Source organism: Heterostelium album (assembly GCF_000004825.1).
Source record: "Heterostelium album PN500 unplaced genomic scaffold PPL_scaffold6, whole genome shotgun sequence".
NCBI classification, from domain to species: Eukaryota; Evosea; class Eumycetozoa; order Acytosteliales; family Acytosteliaceae; genus Heterostelium; species Heterostelium album.
The window spans coordinates 1,823,817-1,849,095 of NW_008805068.1; the positions used below are offsets into that span (position 1 = coordinate 1,823,817).

At 34.0% G+C, this 25,279-nt stretch overlaps 10 protein-coding genes across 10 annotated transcripts; 6 read left to right on the forward strand and 4 right to left on the reverse strand.

Moving 5' to 3' along the window:
- Nucleotides 1–25: 25 nt before the first annotated feature.
- Nucleotides 26–1,883, forward strand: PPL_07291 (uncharacterized protein; the record flags this gene model as incomplete). The annotated part of the gene is made up of 2 exons (XM_020578128.1): nucleotides 26–57; nucleotides 650–1,883. The coding sequence occupies 2 exons, from the start codon at nucleotides 26–28 to the stop codon at nucleotides 1,881–1,883; spliced, it is 1,266 nt and encodes a 421-aa protein (XP_020432576.1).
- A 139-nt stretch (nucleotides 1,884–2,022) lies between these two features.
- PPL_07292 (uncharacterized protein) lies at nucleotides 2,023–2,277 on the forward strand (the record flags this gene model as incomplete). The annotated part of the gene is made up of 1 exon (XM_020578129.1): nucleotides 2,023–2,277. The coding sequence occupies one exon, from the start codon at nucleotides 2,023–2,025 to the stop codon at nucleotides 2,275–2,277; it is 255 nt and encodes an 84-aa protein (XP_020432577.1).
- Nucleotides 2,278–2,666: 389 nt separating this feature from the next.
- On the forward strand, nucleotides 2,667–4,310 carry PPL_07293 (ankyrin repeat domain-containing protein; the record flags this gene model as incomplete). Its single annotated transcript, XM_020578130.1, has 1 exon — nucleotides 2,667–4,310. One exon carries the CDS (start codon nucleotides 2,667–2,669, stop codon nucleotides 4,308–4,310), a length of 1,644 nt encoding a protein of 547 aa, XP_020432578.1.
- Nucleotides 4,311–4,406: 96 nt separating this feature from the next.
- PPL_07294 (G8 domain-containing protein) lies at nucleotides 4,407–9,092 on the reverse strand (the record flags this gene model as incomplete). The annotated part of the gene is made up of 8 exons (XM_020578131.1): nucleotides 4,407–4,694; nucleotides 4,776–5,409; nucleotides 5,484–6,214; nucleotides 6,281–8,056; nucleotides 8,126–8,617; nucleotides 8,679–8,834; nucleotides 8,906–8,991; nucleotides 9,017–9,092. 8 exons carry the CDS (start codon nucleotides 9,090–9,092, stop codon nucleotides 4,407–4,409), a joined length of 4,239 nt encoding a protein of 1,412 aa, XP_020432579.1.
- Nucleotides 9,093–10,257: 1,165 nt separating this feature from the next.
- PPL_07295 (M28 family metallopeptidase) lies at nucleotides 10,258–12,466 on the reverse strand (the record flags this gene model as incomplete). Its single annotated transcript, XM_020578132.1, has 3 exons — nucleotides 10,258–10,388; nucleotides 10,524–11,023; nucleotides 11,109–12,466. 3 exons carry the CDS (start codon nucleotides 12,464–12,466, stop codon nucleotides 10,258–10,260), a joined length of 1,989 nt encoding a protein of 662 aa, XP_020432580.1.
- Nucleotides 12,467–13,124: 658 nt separating this feature from the next.
- cpras1 (type A von Willebrand factor domain-containing protein) lies at nucleotides 13,125–15,652 on the reverse strand (the record flags this gene model as incomplete). Its single annotated transcript, XM_020578133.1, has 2 exons — nucleotides 13,125–14,972; nucleotides 15,050–15,652. The coding sequence occupies 2 exons, from the start codon at nucleotides 15,650–15,652 to the stop codon at nucleotides 13,125–13,127; spliced, it is 2,451 nt and encodes an 816-aa protein (XP_020432581.1).
- A 942-nt stretch (nucleotides 15,653–16,594) lies between these two features.
- PPL_07297 (MaoC family dehydratase) lies at nucleotides 16,595–17,299 on the reverse strand (the record flags this gene model as incomplete). The annotated part of the gene is made up of 2 exons (XM_020578134.1): nucleotides 16,595–16,886; nucleotides 16,983–17,299. The coding sequence occupies 2 exons, from the start codon at nucleotides 17,297–17,299 to the stop codon at nucleotides 16,595–16,597; spliced, it is 609 nt and encodes a 202-aa protein (XP_020432582.1).
- Nucleotides 17,300–17,631: 332 nt separating this feature from the next.
- On the forward strand, nucleotides 17,632–19,068 carry PPL_07298 (uncharacterized protein; the record flags this gene model as incomplete). Its single annotated transcript, XM_020578135.1, has 3 exons — nucleotides 17,632–17,738; nucleotides 18,194–18,617; nucleotides 19,012–19,068. 3 exons carry the CDS (start codon nucleotides 17,632–17,634, stop codon nucleotides 19,066–19,068), a joined length of 588 nt encoding a protein of 195 aa, XP_020432583.1.
- A 506-nt stretch (nucleotides 19,069–19,574) lies between these two features.
- Nucleotides 19,575–22,061, forward strand: DG1039 (MPN/PAD-1 domain-containing protein; the record flags this gene model as incomplete). The annotated part of the gene is made up of 4 exons (XM_020578136.1): nucleotides 19,575–19,768; nucleotides 19,870–21,702; nucleotides 21,786–21,937; nucleotides 22,024–22,061. 4 exons carry the CDS (start codon nucleotides 19,575–19,577, stop codon nucleotides 22,059–22,061), a joined length of 2,217 nt encoding a protein of 738 aa, XP_020432584.1.
- Nucleotides 22,062–22,269: 208 nt separating this feature from the next.
- Nucleotides 22,270–25,248, forward strand: PPL_07300 (myb domain-containing protein; the record flags this gene model as incomplete). The annotated part of the gene is made up of 5 exons (XM_020578137.1): nucleotides 22,270–24,385; nucleotides 24,454–24,569; nucleotides 24,651–24,932; nucleotides 24,990–25,136; nucleotides 25,237–25,248. 5 exons carry the CDS (start codon nucleotides 22,270–22,272, stop codon nucleotides 25,246–25,248), a joined length of 2,673 nt encoding a protein of 890 aa, XP_020432585.1.
- Nucleotides 25,249–25,279: the final 31 nt, after the last annotated feature.

The window sequence follows — 25,279 nt, forward strand, 5'->3', positions numbered from 1 at the left end:
TATTTGGTACTTTACATCGCATCTAATGTCATTAGGATATATTCTTCTTAGAGCAAAGTAAGGTTGTGATACCTGTGCCTGTCCAACTACACTAGCTGCGTCTGCCACGCCTATTATACAAAGAGTTAGTTTTAATATTGAAATCTTTAGATTTTACTATAATACTAACTATTAAAAGAAATAAAAAGAAAAAAAAATATTAAAAAGTTATTTTTTATCATTTCTTTTATTTCATGTTAAGATATATCTTAATGATTTAAGTGAATGAAAACGAAAATAGTTAACTATTGTGATTGTGCATATTTTGATCGTTTTAAAAAAAAACATGATTTTTAGTTCGTTGAAAGAAACAATTTAAAGTGAATTCTTAACTTGTTTACATAAACAGAAGATGATTTTGTAAAAAAAAATCAAGATTTTTTTGATATTTTTGCAGATCGATGAATAAAAAACCAATGTTATAATCTTGCAAAAAAGGATCTAGATATTTTCGGAATTTTGTTTATTTATTTTCTAAATTAATAATATTTATTTATTTATTAATGATAACAAAAGTAAATGAAATAAAAAGTGTGTTTGAATTTAGTATAATCCTTCACCAAACTATTTTTTTATGATAAAAACTTGTATTTAATAATATTATTATTAGATCAAATATATTCAATCAGTTACAAAATGAAGCATATGGCCCTAGATATGAAAGATTCAAATGGATACAATTAGTTAATTCACCATTTCTATTGATACAATATGATTATTTCGATCTTTTTGTACAACATTGGATCACTGTTGGTTGCAGTAACTACCACTACAAACAAATAAAATTGAAAGATAATCTTAGCATATTTAATGAAGCAATCAAATTCAACCGATTAAACTTTATCAAGTGTTTCGTGAAGCTCAATCTATTGGACCTTTCAAAGTATTCAACAGTAATAGAAACCGCAGTGTCAGAAAGAAAAAAAGAGATTGCAGAATATCTAGTTTCGACAAGCAAATCAGATACTATTTATGATTATTCGCGAGATCTGATTGATGCTTGTAGGTCAAACGATATTGAAACCGTCAAACTATTGTCATATAAGGTTGGCTATCTTTATTACTATGAAGCTAATTCACCGTTGTTTGAAGCTGCTTTTAGCAACAATTTGGAGATTGTAGATTGGTTATTGAACAACAGATTCGATGAAGCCAACTTGTTAGGTAGAACTAGATTGGTTGGCATGGTTGTAAACGAAAATCTATTGCATATACCTGATTGGCTGTTGTCTAAAGGTCATATTGAAGATATAGTCTATCACAATAGAGATCTACATTTGCACTTCCAACCGGGAACATTTCAATGGTTGAAGACAACCAAACTAAAGATAAACTTTTCATCAGAAGATATTGATGAAGGTGCACGTAGTTTGCCACTCGATGACCTAAAGTGGATGTGTGATCACTGTAATGAACAGTTTAGTGGTATGGCAATGTATAATGCGATCACAAACTCCAATTTAGAAGTTGCGAAATGGTTACATGAAAATCATAATGCAGTTGGTTCAGAGGTGGTAGATTATATAACTGTAAATGATGAAAAGAAAACGCTAGAAATGATAAAATGGTTTCATGAAAATAGAACAGATACACTCGGTCTCCATGTTATGGACTCAGCTGCTTCTTCGTCACTAGACATTGTCAAATTCCTTCATTTCAACAGAACTGAAGGATGTACTGAGAGTGCAATGCTTAACGCTCTAAAGGCAGGTCACATAGAAATATTCGAATTTCTCAAAGAGAATAGAACAGAAGGTGCTCCAAACAATCTCATAGAACAACTTTGTGCTGATGGAAATTTGGCGATGATTCAATATCTTCATAAAACTGGAAAAACCAAATGAATATCGAAATTGGTCACAAGCAATCAATAAAGCTGCCGAAAAATCACATTTACATTTGATAAAGTGGATTCATCAGAATACTCTTCATCGTTGCTCAAATGAAGCATTTAAATGGGCATTGTTAAATGGAGATTTTGAAATGGTTCAATATCTCATCAATAACAAACTTTGTTCAAATGATTTAGAGTCGATGGTGATTTCAAGGATAGGTTCTAAATATGGCGACATTCCAACATTGGATTGGTTATTGAAACAAAACATATTTGATCAAGCCAAACTTATTGAATGTGCCAATCAAAATTATGTAGATTTTATAGGTGCATTCTTCAAAGATTATCAAATTGATATAATAGATTATTTTAATATGGACATATTCATAAACATCAACGATTAATTTTAAATAAAAAAAAAACCTTTAATTATTCTATTGCTTTATCGGTTTAGTTTCGAAATCCGAATAAGTAGATTTCTTTCTTTATTTAAATAACATATGGTTGGAAGGATGTCTGGAGTGGACATGATATATATATATATTGATTTGTGGTAAGCAAACTATTCCTACTGGATAATAACTTATGAGTATTACCCAATGATCTATTATGGTAGTTTGATTATCATTATTATATTTTTAAAAAAAGAAAGAAAAAAGATAAATCTGTTTTTTTTTTTTAGATTTTTTTCAAAAAATGGAATAATGAAAGAATGTTTTAATAAGTGGTCAGATAGATTATTAAAAATAAATCACATTCTTTACAATTTATTTATTGTAGTGAATTAATATAGATGAAGTCAGAGTTATTTAAAAATATATTTAATAACATTTTTATTAGATCAAATATTTTCAATCAGTTACAAAATCAATCATATGGTCCTAGATATGAAAGATTCAAATGGATACAATTAGTTAATTCACCGATTCTATTGATACAATATGACTATTTCGATCTTTTTGTACAACATTGGGTCACCGTTGGTTGCAGTAACTATCACTACAAACAAATGAAATTGAAAGACAATTTGGATATATTTAATGAAGCAATCAGATGCAACCGATTAAACTTTATCAAGTGTTTCGTGGAACTCAATTTATTCGACCTTCCAAAGTATTCAGCAGAAGTAATATATATGGCAATGACAGAAAGAAAAAGAGAGATTGCAGATTATCTAGTTTTGACAAGCAAATCAGATTTTATTTGTAACTATTCACCATTGGATCTGATTGATGCTTGCATTTCAAACGATATTGAAACCGTCAAACTATTGTCACCAAAGGTCAACAATGATCATTACTATGAAGCTAATTCACCGTTGTTTCAAGCTGCTTTGAATGGTAATTTGGAGATTTTAGAGTGGCTATTGGACCATAGATTCGATGAAGCCAACTTGTTAGGTAGAACTAGATTGATTGGCATGACTTTTAACGAAGGACAAATTCACGTACCTGATTGGCTACTATCGAAAGGCTACATATTTGATATAGAGTATCAATTTTCAGAACTAAATATAGATTTCACTGTTAACTTGTATCAATGGTTGAGCACAACTAAACTAAATATCATCTTTTCATCACAAGATATTGATTTTGCTGCACAAACATCTTCACTCGATACTATAAAGTGGATCAGTAATCACAGTAAAGAAGAATGTACAGAAATGGCAATGTATAAAGCAATCACGCACACCAATTTCGAAGTTGCCAAATGGTTACACGAAAACTATACAGTTGGTGCATTTGAGATAGATTACATAGTCTCAGAGGATGAGAAGATAGCGCTAGAAATGGTGAAATGGTTTCATGAAAATAGAACAGAGGGATTCAGTAGTAATGTTATGGATTCAGTTGCTTCTATATCGTTGGACATTGTTAAATTCCTTCATTTCAACAGAACTGAAGGATGCTCCGAATTGGCAATGCTTAACGCTATAAAGGCAGGTCACACAGATACATTTGAATTTCTCAAAGAGAATAGAACAGAAGGTGCTCCAAACGATCTCATTGAACAACTTTGTGCTGATGGTAATTTGGCGATGATTCAATATCTTCATAAAACTGGAAAGCCAGATGAATATCAATGGCCTCAAGATGCATTCGAATCGGCTGCTAGAAATTCACATCTCGATTTGATAAAGTGGATTCATCAGAATACTTCTCATCGTTGCTCAAATGAATCGTTTAATTGGGCATTGTTAAATGGAGATTTTGAAATGGTTCAATATCTCATCAATAACAAACTTTGTTCAAATGATTTGGAATCGATAATGATTTCTCATATAAGTTCTCATTATTCCAAAATTGCAGTATCAGACTGGTTATTGAAACAAAATATATTTGATCATGCCAAACTTATTGAATGTGCCAATCAAAATTATGAGGAACTAATAGGCGCATTCTTCAAAGATTATAATATTTTTATTACAGATATTTGAATACTGCGTAATAAAAGTGATCAATTTTCAAAAGTATCGATTATTTTTAAATAAAACATTTCTTGTTTAATCGGTTTAATTTAATATTATTTTATGTTATAAGGATGGAAGAATATCTGGAGTTGATGGACAGAAACCATTGGCAACACCAGTACATTTAGCAGTGATGTAATAGAAGACAGACCACTCTATTGTGTAGATGGTGACTCCGTCTCTGGTAAAGGTTTCTTCTGGTGCACCCGATGCTCGAACATTGATAAGCTTGAGATAGAGGTGTTTACCATCAAAGTAGTATTTGTCAGAGGTAGGAGAGTTACGAACTTGGCTTACGGAATTACCTGCAGTCACATTGACATCATAGATGTCCCACCAGATATATTTAGCCTGAATATCAAATGTGGTTCCAGGTGGATATGGAATGGCCATGAGTACGTGGTGCTTCCAGGGTATCTGAATGATCTTTACCTCCATGTAAGAGGGTGTCTTTCCACCGTTGAAGTAGAGGTACCAACCTAGGTTGGAGCTACTGCTACTCAATACGGAAACACCTGTCAAGCCTGGATTTCTAGTGAATGGAGTTGAGCGACGATCGCTATTTGCCAAACCATTTCCAAAGAGTGATGCAGTTCCTACATAACTCCAATCGGTTCTGTCTTCGTCGTAGTATATGTAGTCGGGTACGTAGATCTCGACGTTGGCTATCTCATTGTTTACGGTCTTGTCGCACAACCACACAGACCACAATGCACTCCAGGTGCAAGTGGAATCGAAATTCCACCAATTGATATGCGAACCAACAATAGTTGGACGTCCACGTTTAGTAGTGGAGCCATCGTGATCAATAAAGTTATAGAATCTTGCGGCACCCGTATCTTGAGCAGTATAGTGTCCGATAATCTGAGAATCTGCAACATTAGAAAAAGAAAAATTCTTGGTTGCTGAAATACCCTGTGGTTTAAAGATATCACTGTGTGTCATCGATACAAGAACACGGTTATCACGCTGAGGATTAGAGCTCTCAGGTATCATAACATAGTTTCTAAATTGAATATTCGAAAGAATAGTCTGTACGTGAGTATCGTAGAATTGGAATCCTTGTCTAAATTGTAATAAATAGATAGATAGTTAGTTGTGTTTAGTTATCATTGTGTTTTCAAATAAAGGTTAACATACCTATCAAAGAGATAGTCGGTTTTGAACATGGATAGAGGGTTTTTCGATTGACCATTCACAATGGCATTTGAGAGTAATGCTTGACCGAATATAGTTGCCGGTCTGTGACAGTCGTGTGATTCCAGACCGACGATTTCAATTCTTTCACCCCAGTGATTGACTCCACTGTTTGAGAGGAATACCTTGGTGTTAGTATATCTCATCCATACGGGAATGTTGTTCACCGATCTAGTATCTCTAAATGTTCTACCGGTGTAGTAGATCAAGTCACCTGTAACAGTGCTATGTGAGAGATTACCACCTACGTAGATGGCACCACCACTTTCAAGCCAAGTATAACCCGATGAATGCGCAGAGTTTCCATCGAACACCAATATTGGTCTACCCGAGGGATTGGATGTATCGTTTCTAAAGTTTCCAATTGGTTTAAATAGATTTGGGAAGCTGAATCCAGCCCATCCACCAGAAGCAGCATTACCAATAAAGGTATTATAGGCATTGGTGATATAGAATCCACCAGCAGCAGAATCGGCAGGTTGTCTCAATTGGTCACTCTCATAGAAGGTTTCACCCTTTTGTGCAGCACCATCGGCTGGTCTACCAATAGTATTGACTCTGGCAGCAAAATTGTAAGAAAGAGTATTGTTTTCCTCTACACCATCCTCTAAATAGTAACAATGTCCAAATGTTTTAAAAGCTACATTTCTGGTAACTGTTACATTGTTGGTTCCCTTTTGGAATTGAATGAAACCAAGTTAGTAAGTAGAACAACTTGGTTTGTTAAATATACAACTTACATGAATAGTATAACAACGGTAGAAACAATCATAGACAGAGCAATCAGAGATAAATGAACGTGAAAGTGTCTTGGCAAGATGGAAATGAAGTGGATATCTTGCTTTGATATTCTTTTGTCCCATTTTCGTAAGCTGAACACCTGAAATCTGTCCTTCTCCCATCATCATGACATGACCTCCAAATTCACTGGCATCACTATCCGATGCACCTTTGAGAACGATACGTCTTGAAATTAGACCAATTTCTGCTTGGTATTCTTGTCCTCCATAGTGAAGATACTTTAATGGCTGTGTGAATTGAACGGTTTTACCCTGAATGGCGGCAATGGTCAGTACTTCATTTTCATCGGCTCTATCATCGTCAAACAGTTGAGTTGTTGTGACGACAACTTGTTGTCCGACCTCCCAGTTGACCGGATCCATCAAGTAGACTACCCTTTCTCCAGGCCATGCACTTGCAGCAAGTTTTGTCCAAGTATTGTGGTACTGTTTTCCATTGATACTCAAGAAACCTTGTGAAGAAACAGCAATTCCTTTGCTACCGAAAAAAGTTCCAATTGTGTCGGTCAGAGTTTTGGCACCGTTGAAAATGATATTGATTTTACCGTTGTAACGACAGAGTGGAGTACCAATAATGAGCTTTCCATTCACCATAATGTCACGAACATTTATTGTCATATCGGCATCCATGAAGATTAACTCACTACCGGCTGGAACAACAATTTTCTGGTAAACAAGGGTTGATGACATGGAGCAAGAGGAAACCAAGACTTTAGTGTTTGCAGGCAATGTAATGGTAGAGGAAGCGGATGGAACTGCACCACCCCAAGTAGCTGGGTCATGCCAATGTTTAAGATCACTTTGTAAGTAGGGACAGGTGGTTCTATCTTGACGATCGAATGCTGCCGAAGGTTTTGGAAGGATAACTAACTCTGAATCTTTGGTTAGAAGATTAGTTGGATTGGCAACAACAGGTGTAGAGGTAATTCTAAATCTTGGATTTCTAATGAAATAAGTAACTGGATAATCTCCGGTAGTATCAGTGCAATTGATTTGAAGTAAAAGTGAAGCATCACCAATATCAAAGGGTGGAGTAAACTGGATGGTTTTCGACACCCATGCGGTTGTGGAGCTCCAGTCACCGAGAATGGTTGATCTAACATGGATTGGGGTGGTATCCAACCATCCGATTCCCTCGGTATCAATTCGGTTTCCAAAGGCAATGGAAACACTCTTGATAGTGTTGTAGGTGCTCTGAGGTGCAGCTAGTAGGAAATCAAAGTCGAATGAATATTGTCTACCTTGTTTTATAGCTGGAGCAGGACTACGTAGAACCAAATTAAAATTATTTGGACCCCAAACTGAAGTAGTGAAATTCATGGCACCGGAAAGACTAACACCATTGGAAACACCACTGGCCATAGTTAGATTAGATTGATCAAACCCCCACTCGGCCATTACACGCCATTGACTATTTACATTCATTGGGACGACAGTTTCGGGATTGGATGTAACGATTGATGGAGAAGATGGAGTAGTTCCGGAAGCAACGGGTTCTCTCCAGGTCGGATCGGATGAGCATTGCACTAACAATGGATTGGTACCAACAGTCAAATAAATAGAATCTGCTGCTGAGACATACAAACTGTTCAGGGTTGGTGTGACTGATTGGTTACAAGTACCAGTTAAATTTCTACCGTTGGTAAAGGTTTCACAGAAACCATCGATCTTAGGTGTACCGTTTGTTTCTAAATTAATATTTCCACTATATACATCCTATAAATAGAAAGTTGAGAGTTAGTAAATGAGTTATTGAATCATATTATTATAGTTGTTTAATATTACATTAAATGAAATGGTGGCAGATTTCAAAGTTAAAATATTAATGGTTGATTGGTTGGCAATGGCAAGTCCATTGATGTTTACACTATTATGACTACAAATCGATAATGAGGAATCGATTTTTGCATTCTCCAAGTTGATTAAAGTGTTTACTTTACTATCAACACATGCATTGATGTTTAAGGATAATGCTTGAATCGATTGTAAATCAATTGAATTTCCTTTTTCAATGTTCAAGGTCAATGAGTTGAATTGGTAGTTGGTTGGAACACGAATATCTATTTTTATAGCAATATCATCAGCATTTAGTGTATATGATACACCAACTGAGATCGCTATAAACATGACAATGAATTTCATTCTACTCTCGGCTGGACTACCACTCTTGACTCCCATTATTAATCCAGTGAATAAAAGCGATATTATTGTGTAGATCGATACAACACCATTTCTATTTGATGAATTTAATTCACCATTAGTGGTTGTTGATTGTCCCTAGATATAATAGACCATTAGAATTGAGTATGATAATGCTATTAGATATTTTAATACTTACATTGCTTGTTGTTGGCGAAATTAAATTTGAAATAGTTATAACATCCTTATTGTTTGTAGAAGAAACAATATCATTAAAGTTTGCTGAACCTTTCAAGAGTGTTAATACAATTGTTGGTTTCAGAATACTATTATCTACAGTGAATACAACTGTCGTCTTTAGATTTTTAGATAAAAATAAATAAGATATTTGAATTCAAGAATTATAAAAGTTTGTTTTTTGGTTACCTCTAAATCCTTTGAGTGAATAGTTAGATCATTAGAAACATTCTCAATGCTTCCTAATAATGATTGTGATAAACAACAACCTATTCCTAAACTAATAACAAATAAAAATACTATATAATATAAAGTGTTCAGTCAGTCTAAAACCTTCACATGTTGAATTAAGATTAACAAAGTAGAGTAGATTCATTATTGATATAGATAGAGCGAGAGCTACTTACCAAATAAATATTTCATTGATTAAGATGATCCTGTAGGATTGGAATTTTAAATAAAATGTGGTGGTCTCATCTTTAAATAGTTATTTCGTTGATATTAATATCAACATGTTTATATATATTTTTAAATGGCTGGTTTCGAAAGATTGCATCATGATCTGGGTAATGAACACCCATATTTTTTTTTCTGTAACTTGGGAAACCATTGAATGAAGAACGGCTTTATTTGAAGATGTTTTTGCAAAAAAAAATCCAAAAAAAAAAAAATAAAGATGCACGCATTTTTATTCTATAATTCATGTGCTCTTCCGAATTAGGACGATTACACGTTTTTTGGGTTTTTTGCAAAAAGATTTTTCATCAAAATGAAACAAACCTTAATACTTGAAGTGCATTCGGAATAATCTCATCTCTTTGAATCCGAGCTAAAGATTTGTGGGTTTGGAGGTTTGGGAGAAAATCTAAAATGATTATTTTTTTATGTGTTTAGTTTTGATTTCAAGTTTTAATATACAAAAAAGTCTGGACGAATGTGTGCCATAGAAATTCTGGGAGAGGATCTGGGATGTGTGGGATCTGGTACATATTTTGTTATTAAATAAAATATCGGGTTATCGGCAAGACATTTTTGAACTAAGAGTTACCTAAACTTCTTGAAAATTAATTATTTTACTTTGAAGAATAAAGGATAAAGAGATATAGAAAAATCAACAAATAAGAATTTTAAAAATAAAATTTTATCAGTTAAAAATAAAATTAAAGGATAAAAATCTTATTTGTTGATTTTTTTTAAAAATAAAATTTTTTTAATGTAGTTTTTTTAAGAATTTTTTGAATTGTCGCAATAACAGTGGTAACTTTGACTGGTTATTGCAACTAAACATATTTGATCAAGCCAAACTTATTGAATATGCAAGTCAAAATTATGGGGAACTTGTAGGTGCATTCTTCAGAGATTATCATATTGATATTTTAGATTATTTTGATATTGATAAAATGTTTGAATAAATTAATAAATATGTATATCAGGTGTAGAATTGGATAAGTTTAGAATGCATTATTTTCATAAATAAATTATATAAATACTCTTTTTTTTTTGGATTTTTATTAAACTAAAATATTAATATTATTGTTGTTTTAATCGGTTGATTTAGATCGTAGTTTTCTGTTAAAGTCATATCCATAAATTACAATGAGAATCGAGTGTGCAATATAAATAGCTAAAAGTATTCCTAAGCTTAGTTCTTGAGCACCAGTTCCTTTTTTACCTAGTTTTTGAATTTGTGCAATGTCTTTATACTGAGAGGCGGTGTAATAAATAAAAAATGAAATTAGATGGATTGAAATTTGATTCAAAGGATTTTATATTTATAGACTTACAATGAAATTGGCACAAAACACACCAGAGATGAATCCAGTGATTAAATTAATATTGCCATTGTGAATATGTATGGTAGCCAACGAGATAAATGATAATGTGAGTAGTTGGAAAGTATAGACAGTGTCCGATAGTGAAATGAGCGCTAAAGTTAAGAGATGGAAAAATAATATTCGATATCCACGGAATGATGTTTTTGTGGTAGTTGCTACTGTGTTTGATTTACTATTATTAAATCTACTACCATTGTTAGTGTAGTTAGTGCTTTCATCTAAATCGTCGTTGCTTCCGGCGCTATCTACACGTCCAAGATTGTTACGCTTGTAGTGAGGTGGTGTGAATACTTCTTTGTCATCGGAATCGACACTGCTATCTCTATCTGAATTTGAGGATGCCGATGATCTCTTTGTCGTTGTCGTTGTTGTTGTCTCTAACGACTTTGATATTCTACTCTTACTCTGATTATTGGCAGTTTCTTCAGCCAACAATACAATATTTCTATATACTTGGAATGAATGGAAATAACTTGTGTTTTAAAATAAACATTGATTGTTATTAGTAAAATACTATAGAGTTTGGTGTCTATTCTAAATCATCTCTCTATCCTTACATATATGAAATCATTATCATTACTAATGATAATATTTCGAAATAACCAAGTGTAATTGGTCCGACCGCTAGATATTGTTGATTGCCAGAGAATATATTTTCAAAGCATGACGATAGCATTCCCAGTGTAAATCTAATGAGTGGATTCTGCTTGATGTCGTATGGCTTGTTGGATCGCGTAGCAGTGACTACCTCGGTTGGCACCAACGACGATGGTAACGACTGGTCGCTAACCGTCGAAAGCAGCAATTCCAATATGATCTTTCCGGTGTCCTCCAGAGAATCTGCATCCAAAATCGAGGGTTGATCTGTTATCTGATGATAGTCGGGATTGTGTCCGTAGAATGCATCAAAATCGGTGATCATGATGGTCGGGACCGACGCCCATGAAAAGGGACCGTCGTCGCTGAGGAAAGGAACCGATAGCAGATGATAACGGTGTGCCTGGTAGAGTAGCGACATTCCAAAGTGTGAACTACCAACTGTCAGTCCACCCTGTTCTGGTAGCACGCGATACGACGCCACTATTGCATGGTCGACAAGCCAACGCGGAGAGAAACGAGTGCGACCTTTATGCTCATACGGATAGGTCTGCAAGATGGGAATACCCGCCAGCCTGTGTCCCACGGCATCGACATTGATAAAATAGGCGAATTGCTTTGGATTCTTTGCTAGACGTGAATGGTCTACAAACGACTTTGATCCGAGTGCACCCGGTTCCTCTTGATCAAAGAAAACAAACATATAAGGTACTTCAAGTTGTTGATCCTGATCCAGTTCCTGTTCCTGTTGCTGTTGCTGTTGTTGTTGTTGTTGTTTTAACTTGAAGAATTGACCTATCAGTTCGATTAGTAAGCTTGTTCCAGCGAGGTTGTCGTGTGCGCCAGCAGTGCGATTCAGTCCCCAGTGGACAGTGTCGTAGTGCGCTCCGATGGCGCGAATCGGATGCGAAATGATCGGTGTGCTGTTTGACCATACGATTATATTGATTCCGGTCCAGGTGGTGGTGGTGATGTTCTTTCCGACGGCATGTCGCTCGGTCCATTCGAATCGGTTCCAAATGATCTGTTCTGGTGGCACACCAAGCTCGACCAGCTCGTCTTTGATGTACTCGCGTGCCAGCGACCTACTCTCCTCATAGACAAATCTTGAGTTTCCTATTTCAATGAGACGTTGAGTGTGTCCGATCACTGTTTCACCTGAAATACCAGTAAAAGAATGAGTGCTATCTGTTGTTGTTGTTGTTGTTGATGAGTCGAATGCACTGCCACTACTCGGTAGTACAGGGAAAGAAGTCCATCTCGTCAGAAAGAACAACGTCACCATACAAATGAGTACATGAATAAACTTAATATCCATGTTCACAAAGTATAGATATATAACTAATATACAATAACTTAACTCTAAAGCAAACACAACAATCTATTAAACTCTAAAGTATATCTATCTATTTTATAAATCTATATAAATATATATTTTTTTTTTTATTGTATGTAATTAAATAATAATTACTTGTGTGTTAAACAGGTTAAATAATATAAATATAAATAGAATTATAATTTTGGTTTAAATGTATAATAAAGTAATATACCCAAAAAAATTAAATGTGTTTTGATGAACTTAAAAAAAAAAACATAAAAAAAAAATTTACTGCAAACATAATAAATCAGTTGATTGAGTTGCCAATTCAGTTATGTATAAGATTTTTTTTTTAATTGTATACTTTGTTTTTCTAATCAATTAGCTCGAACTATATATTATAATTATTATAGTTGTGATCTCTATCTTAAAACGGATAACTTTTATATATGTTGGATTTTCATTAAACAATGATCGATTTTTTTTAATAATTCGCATGCTATGTTATTGATTAACGATTCAAACTGATGGGATTAAAATATTATTTATTTGTTTATTTAAAATTAATTAAATATAGTTTACAGTTAATTATTGTGGTTGTTATTGTTGTTGTTGTTGTTTAGAAAAATAAAATATTGATAACACAAATTAAAATAATTTAAAAAACAATGTTGTAATATTGACGATTGAGTTCAGAGTCACCCTTTCTTTTCGAGATATCTTTCTTTGCACCACTTAGCACCAATGCTTTATGAGTACTCTTCATCTTGTAGAAAACTTTGGTGGTTTCATCCGATACCTTTTCGACCTTCTTGTCACGGTTACGCAGGCATTCGATGATTGCCTCCTCCAACTCGCTCTTCAACACTGAGAAGTTGTAGTACTCCTCGAACTGCTCGTCGGTACTACGAATACGTTCCATTAGACGCGAACCAGCCTTCAAGAAGAGACGCGCCATTACAAAGTCACCTTGATCCGAGATCTTGGCGCAGTGCTGGGTGACCGCCATTCCGAGCAAACTCAGATTGGCACTGGTTTCTGCCTCCTTTGGTTTCTGTGTGGTCAGTTTCTGCGAGGAGATGACACGCAGACAACGCATGCCGTCGAGACGGGTGTATTGAATTTGTGTTTGGAATGGATATTCACGTTGGACATCTTTAGTGACACGAGTACGCAGTCCAAACATAAAAGTGAGGTCGGTCTGCTCGGTGACATTGGAAAACTCCTTCACGATACGACTGAGATTCGCTTTGGAGTCGTAACGAGTGAATTCCAGGTGTGGATGGAGGACGATGCTCAACTCGACATCGGTGGCGACCACTGGATTCTGAGTGAGTTTACGAATCTCTCTTGCCATCTCCAGTGGATGGATAGTGGTGACTGTACCTTTGGTATCTTCGGCGACACGACCAATCACACCGAGATCGATCTCACAACCACTGATACCGAGGATGCTGACCGAGGTCTTATTGTTCTTTGCGTATTGTGTGACCGCTTCGTAGAATGCACGAGCTGGAGCCAATGGAAGATCTTCAATCGCTCCCAATCCGACGTTTGGCATACCGTCGGTACAGATTACCACTTCACCGAGTGGACGCTGTGAAGCAATGGCAGCGGCAATCAAGAGTGATGGACCGAGTGCAGTCGATTGCACTGGCTCCAACGATTTGATTCTCTGCTTGAGTAGAGCGTTGGCTTCTTTGACGGTTGGAAGCGATGCGTATGATTTCATACTGGTTCCCAATCGGATGAGCTCATCGTAGTCATCGAGCTTGTCACCGGCAATAGTGATGGAATCTTCTGCCGATTGACCGTGAATGACAACCTCGTCGGAGAAAGTGATCAGAACGACACGACGATTTGGACATTGAATGACGAGACGGTCCAACATCGTTGGAAGCGATGATTGGACACACTCCAGTCTGGAGATGTAAGATGGACCGGATGGTGCCGATCCTTTGTTTCTGAGATTCTTCCATTCGCTCTGAAGTTGTGGCACCTCAGTGGTGATACCCATCGAACCAGAGACATCAATGCAATAGACAATGATGGATTCTTCCTTTTTGTGCTCGCTGACATTCGGTGCCGACAAGATATACTCAACGGAATCCTTACCTGGAATCTCTTCTTTATCGATTCTGAGATTCTCATTGACTTGCTTGCAGAATTCACACTCCCAATTGTAGGTGTTGGTACCTGTCATCTTGAGATTGGAATAACGATTGAGAATAACATTGCAACCGAAACACTTGATTGCATCACCTGTCATCATTGGAACTGCTGAAGTCAATGAGGACATCGAAGAACACAACACATTGACATCCAACGCTTCTGTAGAAACTTCACCTTCGTGATTTTTCTTTGGTTTTGGTTCTTTGGAAGATTTGCTTCCAAATAATTTACTTAAAAATCCACCACTACCACTAGATGAGCTTGAAGTTGTAGAAGTTGATACAATTGGTTTTAATCCATGAATTGTACATTGTTTTCTATATGAATCTTCAATCTGAAAAAAAAAAAAAAAGAGATTGGAAATTTAATAATTATTAACTTTTTAGATTTTTGGATAATAAATTAACTTACAGTTGGATCATATTCCTCAATGAAATGACCTTGAATGAATTGGATGATGATTGCACTCTTACCGACACCACCGCTACCGATGACAACCACTTTGTACTCCATACGAGAACGTGGGGTGATACGGACGACCTCGAAGAATGCATCTTCGATATTGATTCTGGTTTTGGCCGATGTCTCAATAAAGAGACACTTCAAACGGCGAGCCAACGCTTCACCCTCGCCTCTGCTGACCTGACGATGTGAATCCAAATCGATTTTGTTACCGACGACAATCACTGGGATCGAATCGCTGTCCTTGACACGCTCGAGATGTCTTCGCAGTGGTTCGACCTCCTCGAATGAGTTACGGTTGGTGACATCGTAGACAATGACATAGCAATCACCGGTTCTGACATATTGGTCACGCATCACCGAGTACTCCTCCTGACCTGCTGTGTCCAAGATATCCAACAAACAAGTGGCCGAGTCCAATTTGGAACTGACTTTTCCATACAGCGATGAACTGGCACTGGTATTCTTATAGTCCAATTCCTTCTCGTCGATCCACTCTAATTTCTTTTCATGAGTTGGATCTACTAAAACATAATCTGATACAAATTCCATTTTATTTTTACTTTTGAAATATTATATGTTTGGGAAAAATTAATTAAAAAAAAGTCTGAAAATTATTGATATGTTTTTTAAAAAAAACGTTTGATATTTATATTTCTAAATATATATAAGAAATTATTATTCTTTATATTATAAAAGTTAAAGGTATGATAATAATATAATTAAAAGATTAAAATTATATTATTTGAACTAATTACAAAAGTGTGAGCGATACTAATTTACAAGGTTTATTTTTATTTATAAAAGATAGATAGATATATATAATTTATCTGTTATTCTTATTCTATATTATAAAATAAATTACTCGAGTCTTAAATAAAGTTGAAGATTGAGCAAAAATCCAAAAAAGATAAAAAAAGCAACAAAAATTTCAATGAACTCATTTTTAAGAAATTATTTTGATCAAAAAAATTTTACTTTTGTGGTTTTTTTTTTTGTTTTTGTGTTGATCAACCACTTTATCCACCTAACAGATTTAAAAATCTAAAAACAAAATAAATATGTTCCAATTATAGAGTGAAATAAATATCTGATTATCGTTTATTTTGTTTTGTTACCATAGACATTGATTTAACTGTTTTAAAACCTTTGTTGAACTGTTAAAATCATTTGTGGAATGAAATTTGAGTAAAAAGTAAACAATAACAATAACAGTAACACCTAAACTGTTTTGATATATATTAAAATTCAATATATTTGCAAATCAATTATTATTTTATTTGCTTTTATTAAATTAATTATAGAATGTTGTTTGTTTGTTTGTTATTAATGGTGAATGATCATTTACAATTGTTGGATGTGATTGATTGATTGATTGTTTGAATGGTTGATTGTTGAATGGTTGATTGTGCTGTTATTGTTGAATTTTATACAAAATTGATTATATATATATTAATATTAACCTATCTATTACTTATCTATCTATCTATGTATCTATTCTTGATTCTTGTAGAAACGAACGATCCATTCACAGATAGCAGCAGGCTTTGGATTGTCTTCGATTTCAAAAGTTAACTTGATGACAGCGTTGGCACCACTGGCATTCTCTACCAACTCTTGCAAGGTGAATCTGCATCTGAGATTGCAATCCACTGGCACTGGTGAGAGGAAACGAACTTTATTGAATCCACAATTGATGAAATATTGAATTCCTTCGATATTGGGCATGACTTCCTCTGCAAACATTGGTGCCAACGATAATGTTAAGAATCCATGTGCAATAGTTCTACAATTAATTGTGTATTAAACAGTTCAAATTTAGTTAGGTATGACCGATCAAATACATTAATATATAAATAAATAAATAACACAGGTAACTTACCCACCGAATGGAGAGTCAGCAGCTCGCTTTGGATCAACGTGAATCCATTGGAAATCACCGGTTGCCTCTGCAAAGTCGTTGATACGATCTTGAGTGATCTTGAGGTATTGTGTGACACCGAGATCCTTGCTAACGTAGGTCTTTAATTCGTCGAGACCCTTAAGAGTTCTTGTATTCTTTTGGTTTCTTTGTGTTTGTGCACGAACGACCAACTCTGACAACGATTTGGCAGCAGTGGTATTCGATGCGACAACACCGTCTTCCTCTCTCAAGTGTTGTGAGATCACTTTAATTCTTCTTAGTTGTTGTTTATCCATATCTAATCTAATCTAATCTAATTTAATCTAATTTCCTATTATTAATTAATTAATTAATTATAATAATAAAATGGTTTGGAATGATGATGAAAAGAAAAACAATTTAATATCTCTCTAATAAAACACTATTACAAAAAACATAAATATAAAAAATTTTAATGATGTTTCCATGGTGTGATGATTTGTTTTTGCTGATTGCTAAAAACGTAACGTTTTTTTCAAAAATTTGAAAAATAATGTGTGTGCCAGAATGGGGTTTGAATGAATGTCGATTAATGATTATCATATTAATTATTAACAATTTTATTGATTGAATTATATATTTAAAAGTAATGGCATCATTGGTCAATAAATTGAAACAGGTATTCTCAAGAGGTAGATTATCGGTTGGTGAAGATGTATATTTCGATTCACATCACTATCGTTTCCCAGCTCCTGGGTATGTTATCATTAAATAGGAAAAAAAACAACAATCACATTATGAAACTATCATCTTCATCAATCATAAAACAATAAACAACAGTAGCTACAAAACAAAAATACAAACAAACAATAACAAAAGTAATAATAATAATAGCAACAGCAGCAACGAACTAGTGACAATAAATACAGTGTTGCTAAAACAACAATATTATATGTTGTAAATGCATTCAGAATCAGAATAGATAGTTAGTTTAGTTAGTTAGTTAGATAAAAAGAATATACATTTTCGTTTTGATGATTTGATAGATAGACAGACAAGACAGATCATTAGATTAGATTGGAATTGTATTGTTGATTTGAAATTGATGATAGTTTCAGTTCAGATTTAGTTAGTTAGTTAGTTAGTTAGAAAACAAAAGAAAAAACAACAGTGTTAAATATTAATATTATTGATTTAATGGTATATTTTAGATCACAACCACCACCCGATGTAACACACAAAGTACCATTAAAGACAAGATCGATGACCAAGATCTACAAGTACTTGAAGAAGAGAGGTGAAGTACAACATATGCGTCCAACACCACAGTTTTCAGATATTTCACAGTCCGATGCAGATGTATTGCGTGCACAAGAGTACTACGAGAAGGAACCATACCCAGTGACCAAGCCAATTCCACGTGATCAAATGGTGTTGTTCAACGAGATCAACGGTGGTCACGCATACGACATTCGTAACGTCAACAACTTCCTCACTCATAAATCAGACCTCGAGATCCCAGGTGGTCTCTCTGCAGAGCGTATCGTATTCACCTACCAAGAGTACAACATCGATACATTCGATCATATTCCAAAGAAAGTTGAAAATATCTTTTTAAATTCATTCACTTTCTTTGTTTGATTTATAAATAACATAACATAACATAGCATATCATATCAAATCATTAACAAAACATTCACATACACATAAACAACAAACAACCTAATCCTCATATTACTTTTTTCTAAAAAAAAAAAAGTAGAATTAGAGAAGAATCGATCTCAAAACAAAACAAAACAAAACAAAACAAAACAAAACAAAACCTCAAAATATAAATAAATAATTATAGAATTGTATAACAAAGATAAAGAGCATTTAAAATCAATTAACTGTTTATAAACAAAATAATACAAAAACAAAACAATCTAAAGATACTTTTGAGTGTTCAACCAATTTGTTTACCTCTAACAAGTTCATTGTTGTTATTGTTCAATCTTGAGTTTTTAAGAAGATATAATTTTTTTTTAAGCTTAATTTAAAATATTTCAACACATGTTGGATTCTTCGTTCCTTCACTCCTGACTAATTAATACACAGCAAAAACACAATTCCCAAATAATAATTGTTTTTAAAATATATAATTTTTATTTCTATCTCTTTTTCATATTTTATTTCTTTTTCTTTTATTTCTTTCTTTTATAATTAAAGTAATTTCAACTGATAGAGAGAAGTAAATTAAAAAAAAAAAAAAAAAATTATAAAAAAAAAAAAAGAAATAAATTAAGATCTTGAAAATTTGAAATTATTAATATATTTTTTTTAATTAAATAAATATATTTTTATTTCATTCTTTATTTATATATATATTATTACATAAAAAGAGAATAGTAGAATATATAAATTGTATTTTTATCTATGGTTATATATTATTATTGTTATTTTATCATAAAACAGTTTGTGTAGAAAGTAGACAGACAGATAGATAGGATAGTAGCTGTAGTAGTTTTTAGAGTTATTATATAGTATTGTTATAGCTACAGTTATCGTTTAGGTTGAAACAAACATAAAAAAACAAAGAAAAAGAGAAGAAAAATGGAGAAACCATTATATCTTTCAGATTCAATGGCGAATCTAATTGCAAATCATGTAACTACTCTTGAATTGGACAAGAGTTATACAATCTATAATTACTTGGCTACTCTTAACAATCTTACGAAACAAGCAACCATCTACAAATCAGAGGGTGATCTTGAGAAAGCATATATATATTTACTAAGATTTTGTGTGTAAGTTATATTATAACTAATTATCTACTAAAAACAACTATTGTAAATTGATAAAGGGTTTAACATTGATATCATTGTATATTATAATATATATATTATAGGTTTACACTTGAGAAATTGCCTATTCACCCAGATTATAGTAATCCAAAGTTTGCTGGTTCGAGAGAGAAGCTAAAGAAAGATGCTGTCGATAAACTCTCAGAGTTGGAATCGATGAAAGCCAACTTGACTGGAAGATACAAGAAGCTGCATCAGCATCGCTATAAGGTGGAACAGGAGCGATTGGCTAGAGAGCGTGAGGAGCGAGAGCGACTCGAGAAGATACAGAAGGAGCAGGCCGAGAAGGAGGAAGAGGAGCGCAGACTACAGGCAGAGTTGGCCGAGCAGAAACGATTGGAACAACAGCGAAAGCGTGTCGAAGACCAGAACCAAGAGGAGCGTGATTTGATCAAGCGACGTATCGAGACCGAGAAGAGTCTGCGAAGAAACAGACTGGAGCAACAGGCACTGCTGATTCGTGCCGAAGCGGAACTGGAGGAGCGACGTCAGCGTGAGACAGAGCGACAACTGCAAGCGCAATTCGAGCAGCAACAGCAACAACACAATCCAATAGTGGATATCGTTAGCGATCCAAATTCATTCATCTATCAATCCAATGAGGTGGAAGTGGAGACACCCGATACCAAGTCACCAACTCCCATCATCCCTCTAAATACAGATGATCTACTTAGTTATTTGGAGATCAATGAAAAAGAAAAGAATAACAATAATACGACAACATCAACATCTTCTAATTTCCTTGTTGATCCAACTTTTGCAACTCCACCACAACAACAACAACATGTAAATTCTTCAACAACAACAACCATTCCATCACCAATACCTTCTGCACCAATTGCTGTTTCAGCTAATAATAATAATAATAATGGTGTGAATGACATGTCACAGTATGATAGTAATCATAAGTTTGGATATTTGTCAATGGACCAACTGGAGAAACAACAACAACAATTACATCAACAAAGACAACCAATACAAAGTGTAGCATCACCATTACAACAACAACAACAACCACAACCATTACAACAACAACAAGCTGGTCCATATCATCAATATACTCAATATGCACAAGTTTCACCTGCACCTTTATCTTTACCTTCACCACAACAACAACAACAACAACAACAACCACCTTATTCATTTAATCATCATTTCAATGCACTACCTCAATATCAACCACCTTTTATCAATCAAAACAAGAATCAACCACAACCAACATATCTACGTTCACCACAACAACAACTACCAACTCATCAAATGCTACCACAACCACCACCACAACATCAACATCCACAACAACCACACAGAGTTGGTAATGCCCTACCAAATAATACACAAACATATTTGTCCTTGGCACAACAACAAATGCAACAACAACAACAAAAGAATATTGCAGTTCAAAGTACAAATATGTCACCAGTTGTTCAAACAGCTACAACAGCAGCGGCAGCAGCAACATCGTCACCAAAGCCAAATATCGATTCTTCAGAGGCATCCAAGAAGTATAGTAAGCTGCGTAAGGTAATCATAGGTGCAGAGCTTTTCAATGATTTTATGAAGATGGCAGAGAATAACACTCGTCGTCAGATAGAAACCTGTGGTATTCTCTCGGGAACGCTGAGCAACGATGTATTCAAGGTGACAACGCTCATCATTCCAAAACAAGAGGGTACCACCGATACCTGTAACACTATAGAGGAACACGAACTCTTTGAATATCAACTCGAAAATGATCTGCTAACTCTCGGTTGGATACACACACATCCCACACAAGATTGTTTCCTCTCGGCAGTCGATGTCCACACTCATTGTTCCTATCAATATCTCTTACAGGAGGCTATCGCAGTCGTTATAAGTCCAATGGCAAATCCAAAGTATGTCAAATTAATAATAACAATAATAATTTATTTACCACTTATCCGTAATCATACTAATAATAAATTAATTTTTCTTTTAGCTTTGGAATATTTAGATTGACAGATCCACCTGGAATCCAAACAGTTCAAAAATGTAAATTAAAATCATTCCATCCACATCCACCAGTGAATGGAGTTCCTATATATACAAAAGTGGATCATGTTGAGATCGATTGGAAGAAGCAATATTCTTGTAAAGTTGTGGATTTGAGAAATAAGAAATAAATGATTTAATTAATAAAAATGTTTTATTTCCATTGTTAACTATTATTTTATCAGCAACAGCACAGTATTATTATAATTTAATTGCCATTTAAACACTTTTTTTTTTTTCCCTTCCTTTTTTTGATCAATTTTTAAATTTTTAAATGAATCATTAACTAAGCCCAACACCACTTAATTTAAATAAATAAATTCAAAAAAAGACTTATTGGAAGTGTCTTATTCTTTTGTTTAAAATTTATTTTTTATAAATTTATTTATTTATTTTTTTTAATATATTATTTACCTTTCAAATTCATAATCATGGAAATTGATATTGGTAATAACGGTAGTGAGATTGATGATGCTGACGATGACGATCAAATGCAGATAGAGAAAGAGGAACATGAAATTGAAAGCTTAAATAGAGATATAGTTAGAAATGTATTGTTAAAGAGTAGACAGTATAGAGCGATGCAGACAGAGGGTCATCATCAGCTATTGATGTCAACTCAAAAGATGAACATGGCACAGAAAGCACTCTATTTCAATCATCTACAATCACAGCTATTCAATCAAGGCAATCTACTTCAGTTTGCAACTGACGATGACAACAGTGATATTCATAGTTATTATAGTAATAGCAGCAGTAATAGTAATTCCAATAGATTAAGTAGTATTTTCATTTATAATGAAAACATTCATAATAGTAATAGTAGTAATAACAGTAGTGGTAGTAATGGTGATGATTATATAGATGATGTCGATGATGATGTTCATAACGATACAACTGTTCTCCTCACTGATTCACATGATTATGAAAACTTTGATGATGGAATGGTTGAAGAGAATATGTTCAATGGAAATACAAATGGAAATGGAAATGGAAATGGAAATGTAAATGGTAGTTTCCATATCAACAAGAGTATTGCCATGAGTATGAAGGATTTCGAAGAAGATACTGAGCCTATGGATTTAGGTGGTGGAGATAGTCATAGAGAAGAGGAAGAAGAAGTAAATAATATAAATCTAGTAAATCAACTAAACAAAGTTACCAATGAAGCACTACAAGATAAGATTACTCTCAATGAAACTAGTGTTGAAAATGATGAACCAATTTCAATTTCAAACCCAACACCAATTTCAATTTCAAATCCAATAAATTTGAAATTGGAAAATAATAACAGTAGTAACGATGATCAACATATAAATAAAGAATCAGAAGATCTACTACACCACCAAGATAATAATAATAATTTAGATAGTAGTGGTAGTATTAATAAACCTGTAGAAGAAGTGGAACCAAAGAAAGAAGAAACAAAAAGACAACCACTTTCAATTACTCAATCGAAACCAAGAAGAACAGGAAAGAAACAATGTGATTATTGTGGTGACACTAATCCTCTCTATTGGAGAAATGGTCCGAACGGTTTGAAAACTCTATGTGGAGATTGTGCACCAAAGTGGGCAGATGGAAAAATACATGTGCCATTAAGGTCGGCTAATGATGACGCTGTCGTCAGTCCCTCTGAGGAACCGGTTGATGAAGTTCCACCTCCATCCGAAAAGCCAGCTAGACCAACCAGAAAAACAAACAAACCACCAGCACCAGCAGAGAAACCATCAAAAGCGTCTGCCAAAGCAGTAGCTAAGTCAGCGGCAGCCAGAGCAAGCAAGCCACCTGCACCTGCCAAAGCACCTGCTAAAACAAGAGCTACAAGAAAACAGACCGCTGCTGCTGCTTCTAATGAGATTCCATCTCAGAATGAAACGGGATTGCCTGTTGAACCAACAAGAAAGCGTCCAGGTAGAAAGAAAAAGATGCCGGTAGAGGAAATAGTAGTCGCAGTGGAACCTATTGTAGAGCCAGAGGAGGAAGACGAAGAAAAAGAGGAAGACGAAATAGAACAACAGATCAATATTGTTAAAACAAGAGCTAGAAATTATATAGAGAAAAAAGAGAAGAAAGTAAAGGAAAAGAAAGAGAAGGAAAAGGAAAAGAAGGATAAGGAAAAGGAAAAGGTTGAGGAGAAAGAGAAAGATAAATTAATTGTAAATAATAATATAAAAGCCAAAGTAAATAATAATAGTAATAGTGGTATAAAAGTTAATAATAATAATAATAGTGAAAGTAAAGTAGATCCATTAAGTAAATTTAAATCAGTTTTGAATCAGGTAGCATCAAGTCTAAGAGCTAATAAGGAGAAGCAACAACAACAACAGAAAGAGAAGGAAAGGGAATTGGAGTATGAACAAGCACAGGCAAGCAAAGAGATCAATTCTGACCATTGGACAGAGGAAGAAATCAATAATTTTAATAGTGCGCTTAAATCATCCAGACCAACAGATGTCAACTACTGGCAGAAAGTATCTAATGCAGTTGGAACTAAATCCGCTGAACAATGTCAATTATACCAATCGAATAAATTCTCTACTCCAAGTATGTTGTTTCATATATCAATGTTGAGAAACAAACAAACTAACTAAATAATAATCTTGAAATTATAGATAAAAAGCGAAAGAAGGAGGCAGAGAAAGAGAAAGATCCATCACCATTTAAATTGAATCCAAAATCATTGAATACACTAAAGACTAAAAAGAAACTAAGAGAGTTTATTGAAGAGGTAATAATATAATATTTGTATGATTTCTTTATATTTATATAATGATGTTTATATTAACATAAATTAAAATACAATCACTAGCAAACAAGATCAAAGAAACAGAATTTAATTGATACAACACCATTTAAGAAGATGAATAAGCAGTTTATTACAGATGATAACGACTCATCGATGGAGGATCTGTTCGACTTGAATTCAAATGGTGATAATAATCAAGAGGTTGATATTAATAGTAATAAATCAAATAACAACAACAATAACAACTTAGTAAACAAAGAAGTAGTTGACAATGATTCAGTTACACCACTAAAGCTAAACAAGGATTACTGGGGTAGTTATATCCATAGATTTACCAATCAAGTTGTAAGTATTTCATTTCAACAGGCAAATAATGAGAAATACTAATAAAAAATATTGTAGACAAAAGAAAAGAAACACCAGCTTAAGCATCAAGCATCAACGACATCTACAACAACGACAACATCTACAACATCTACAACACCCAAAAGTGTAAATAGCAAACACCATAGTAAACCAACTAGAGAAGAACAAATTCAATCTTTGATGGTAGTTCAGAAACTGTCTTCGCAATATCAAAAGAAAAAAGAAAAACTTGACAATCCAGACGACGATGATGAAGAGGAAGATGATTACTTTACTGACGAAGAGAATAGCATAGAACAAGCTTTTTAGATAATAAATAAAGTAAT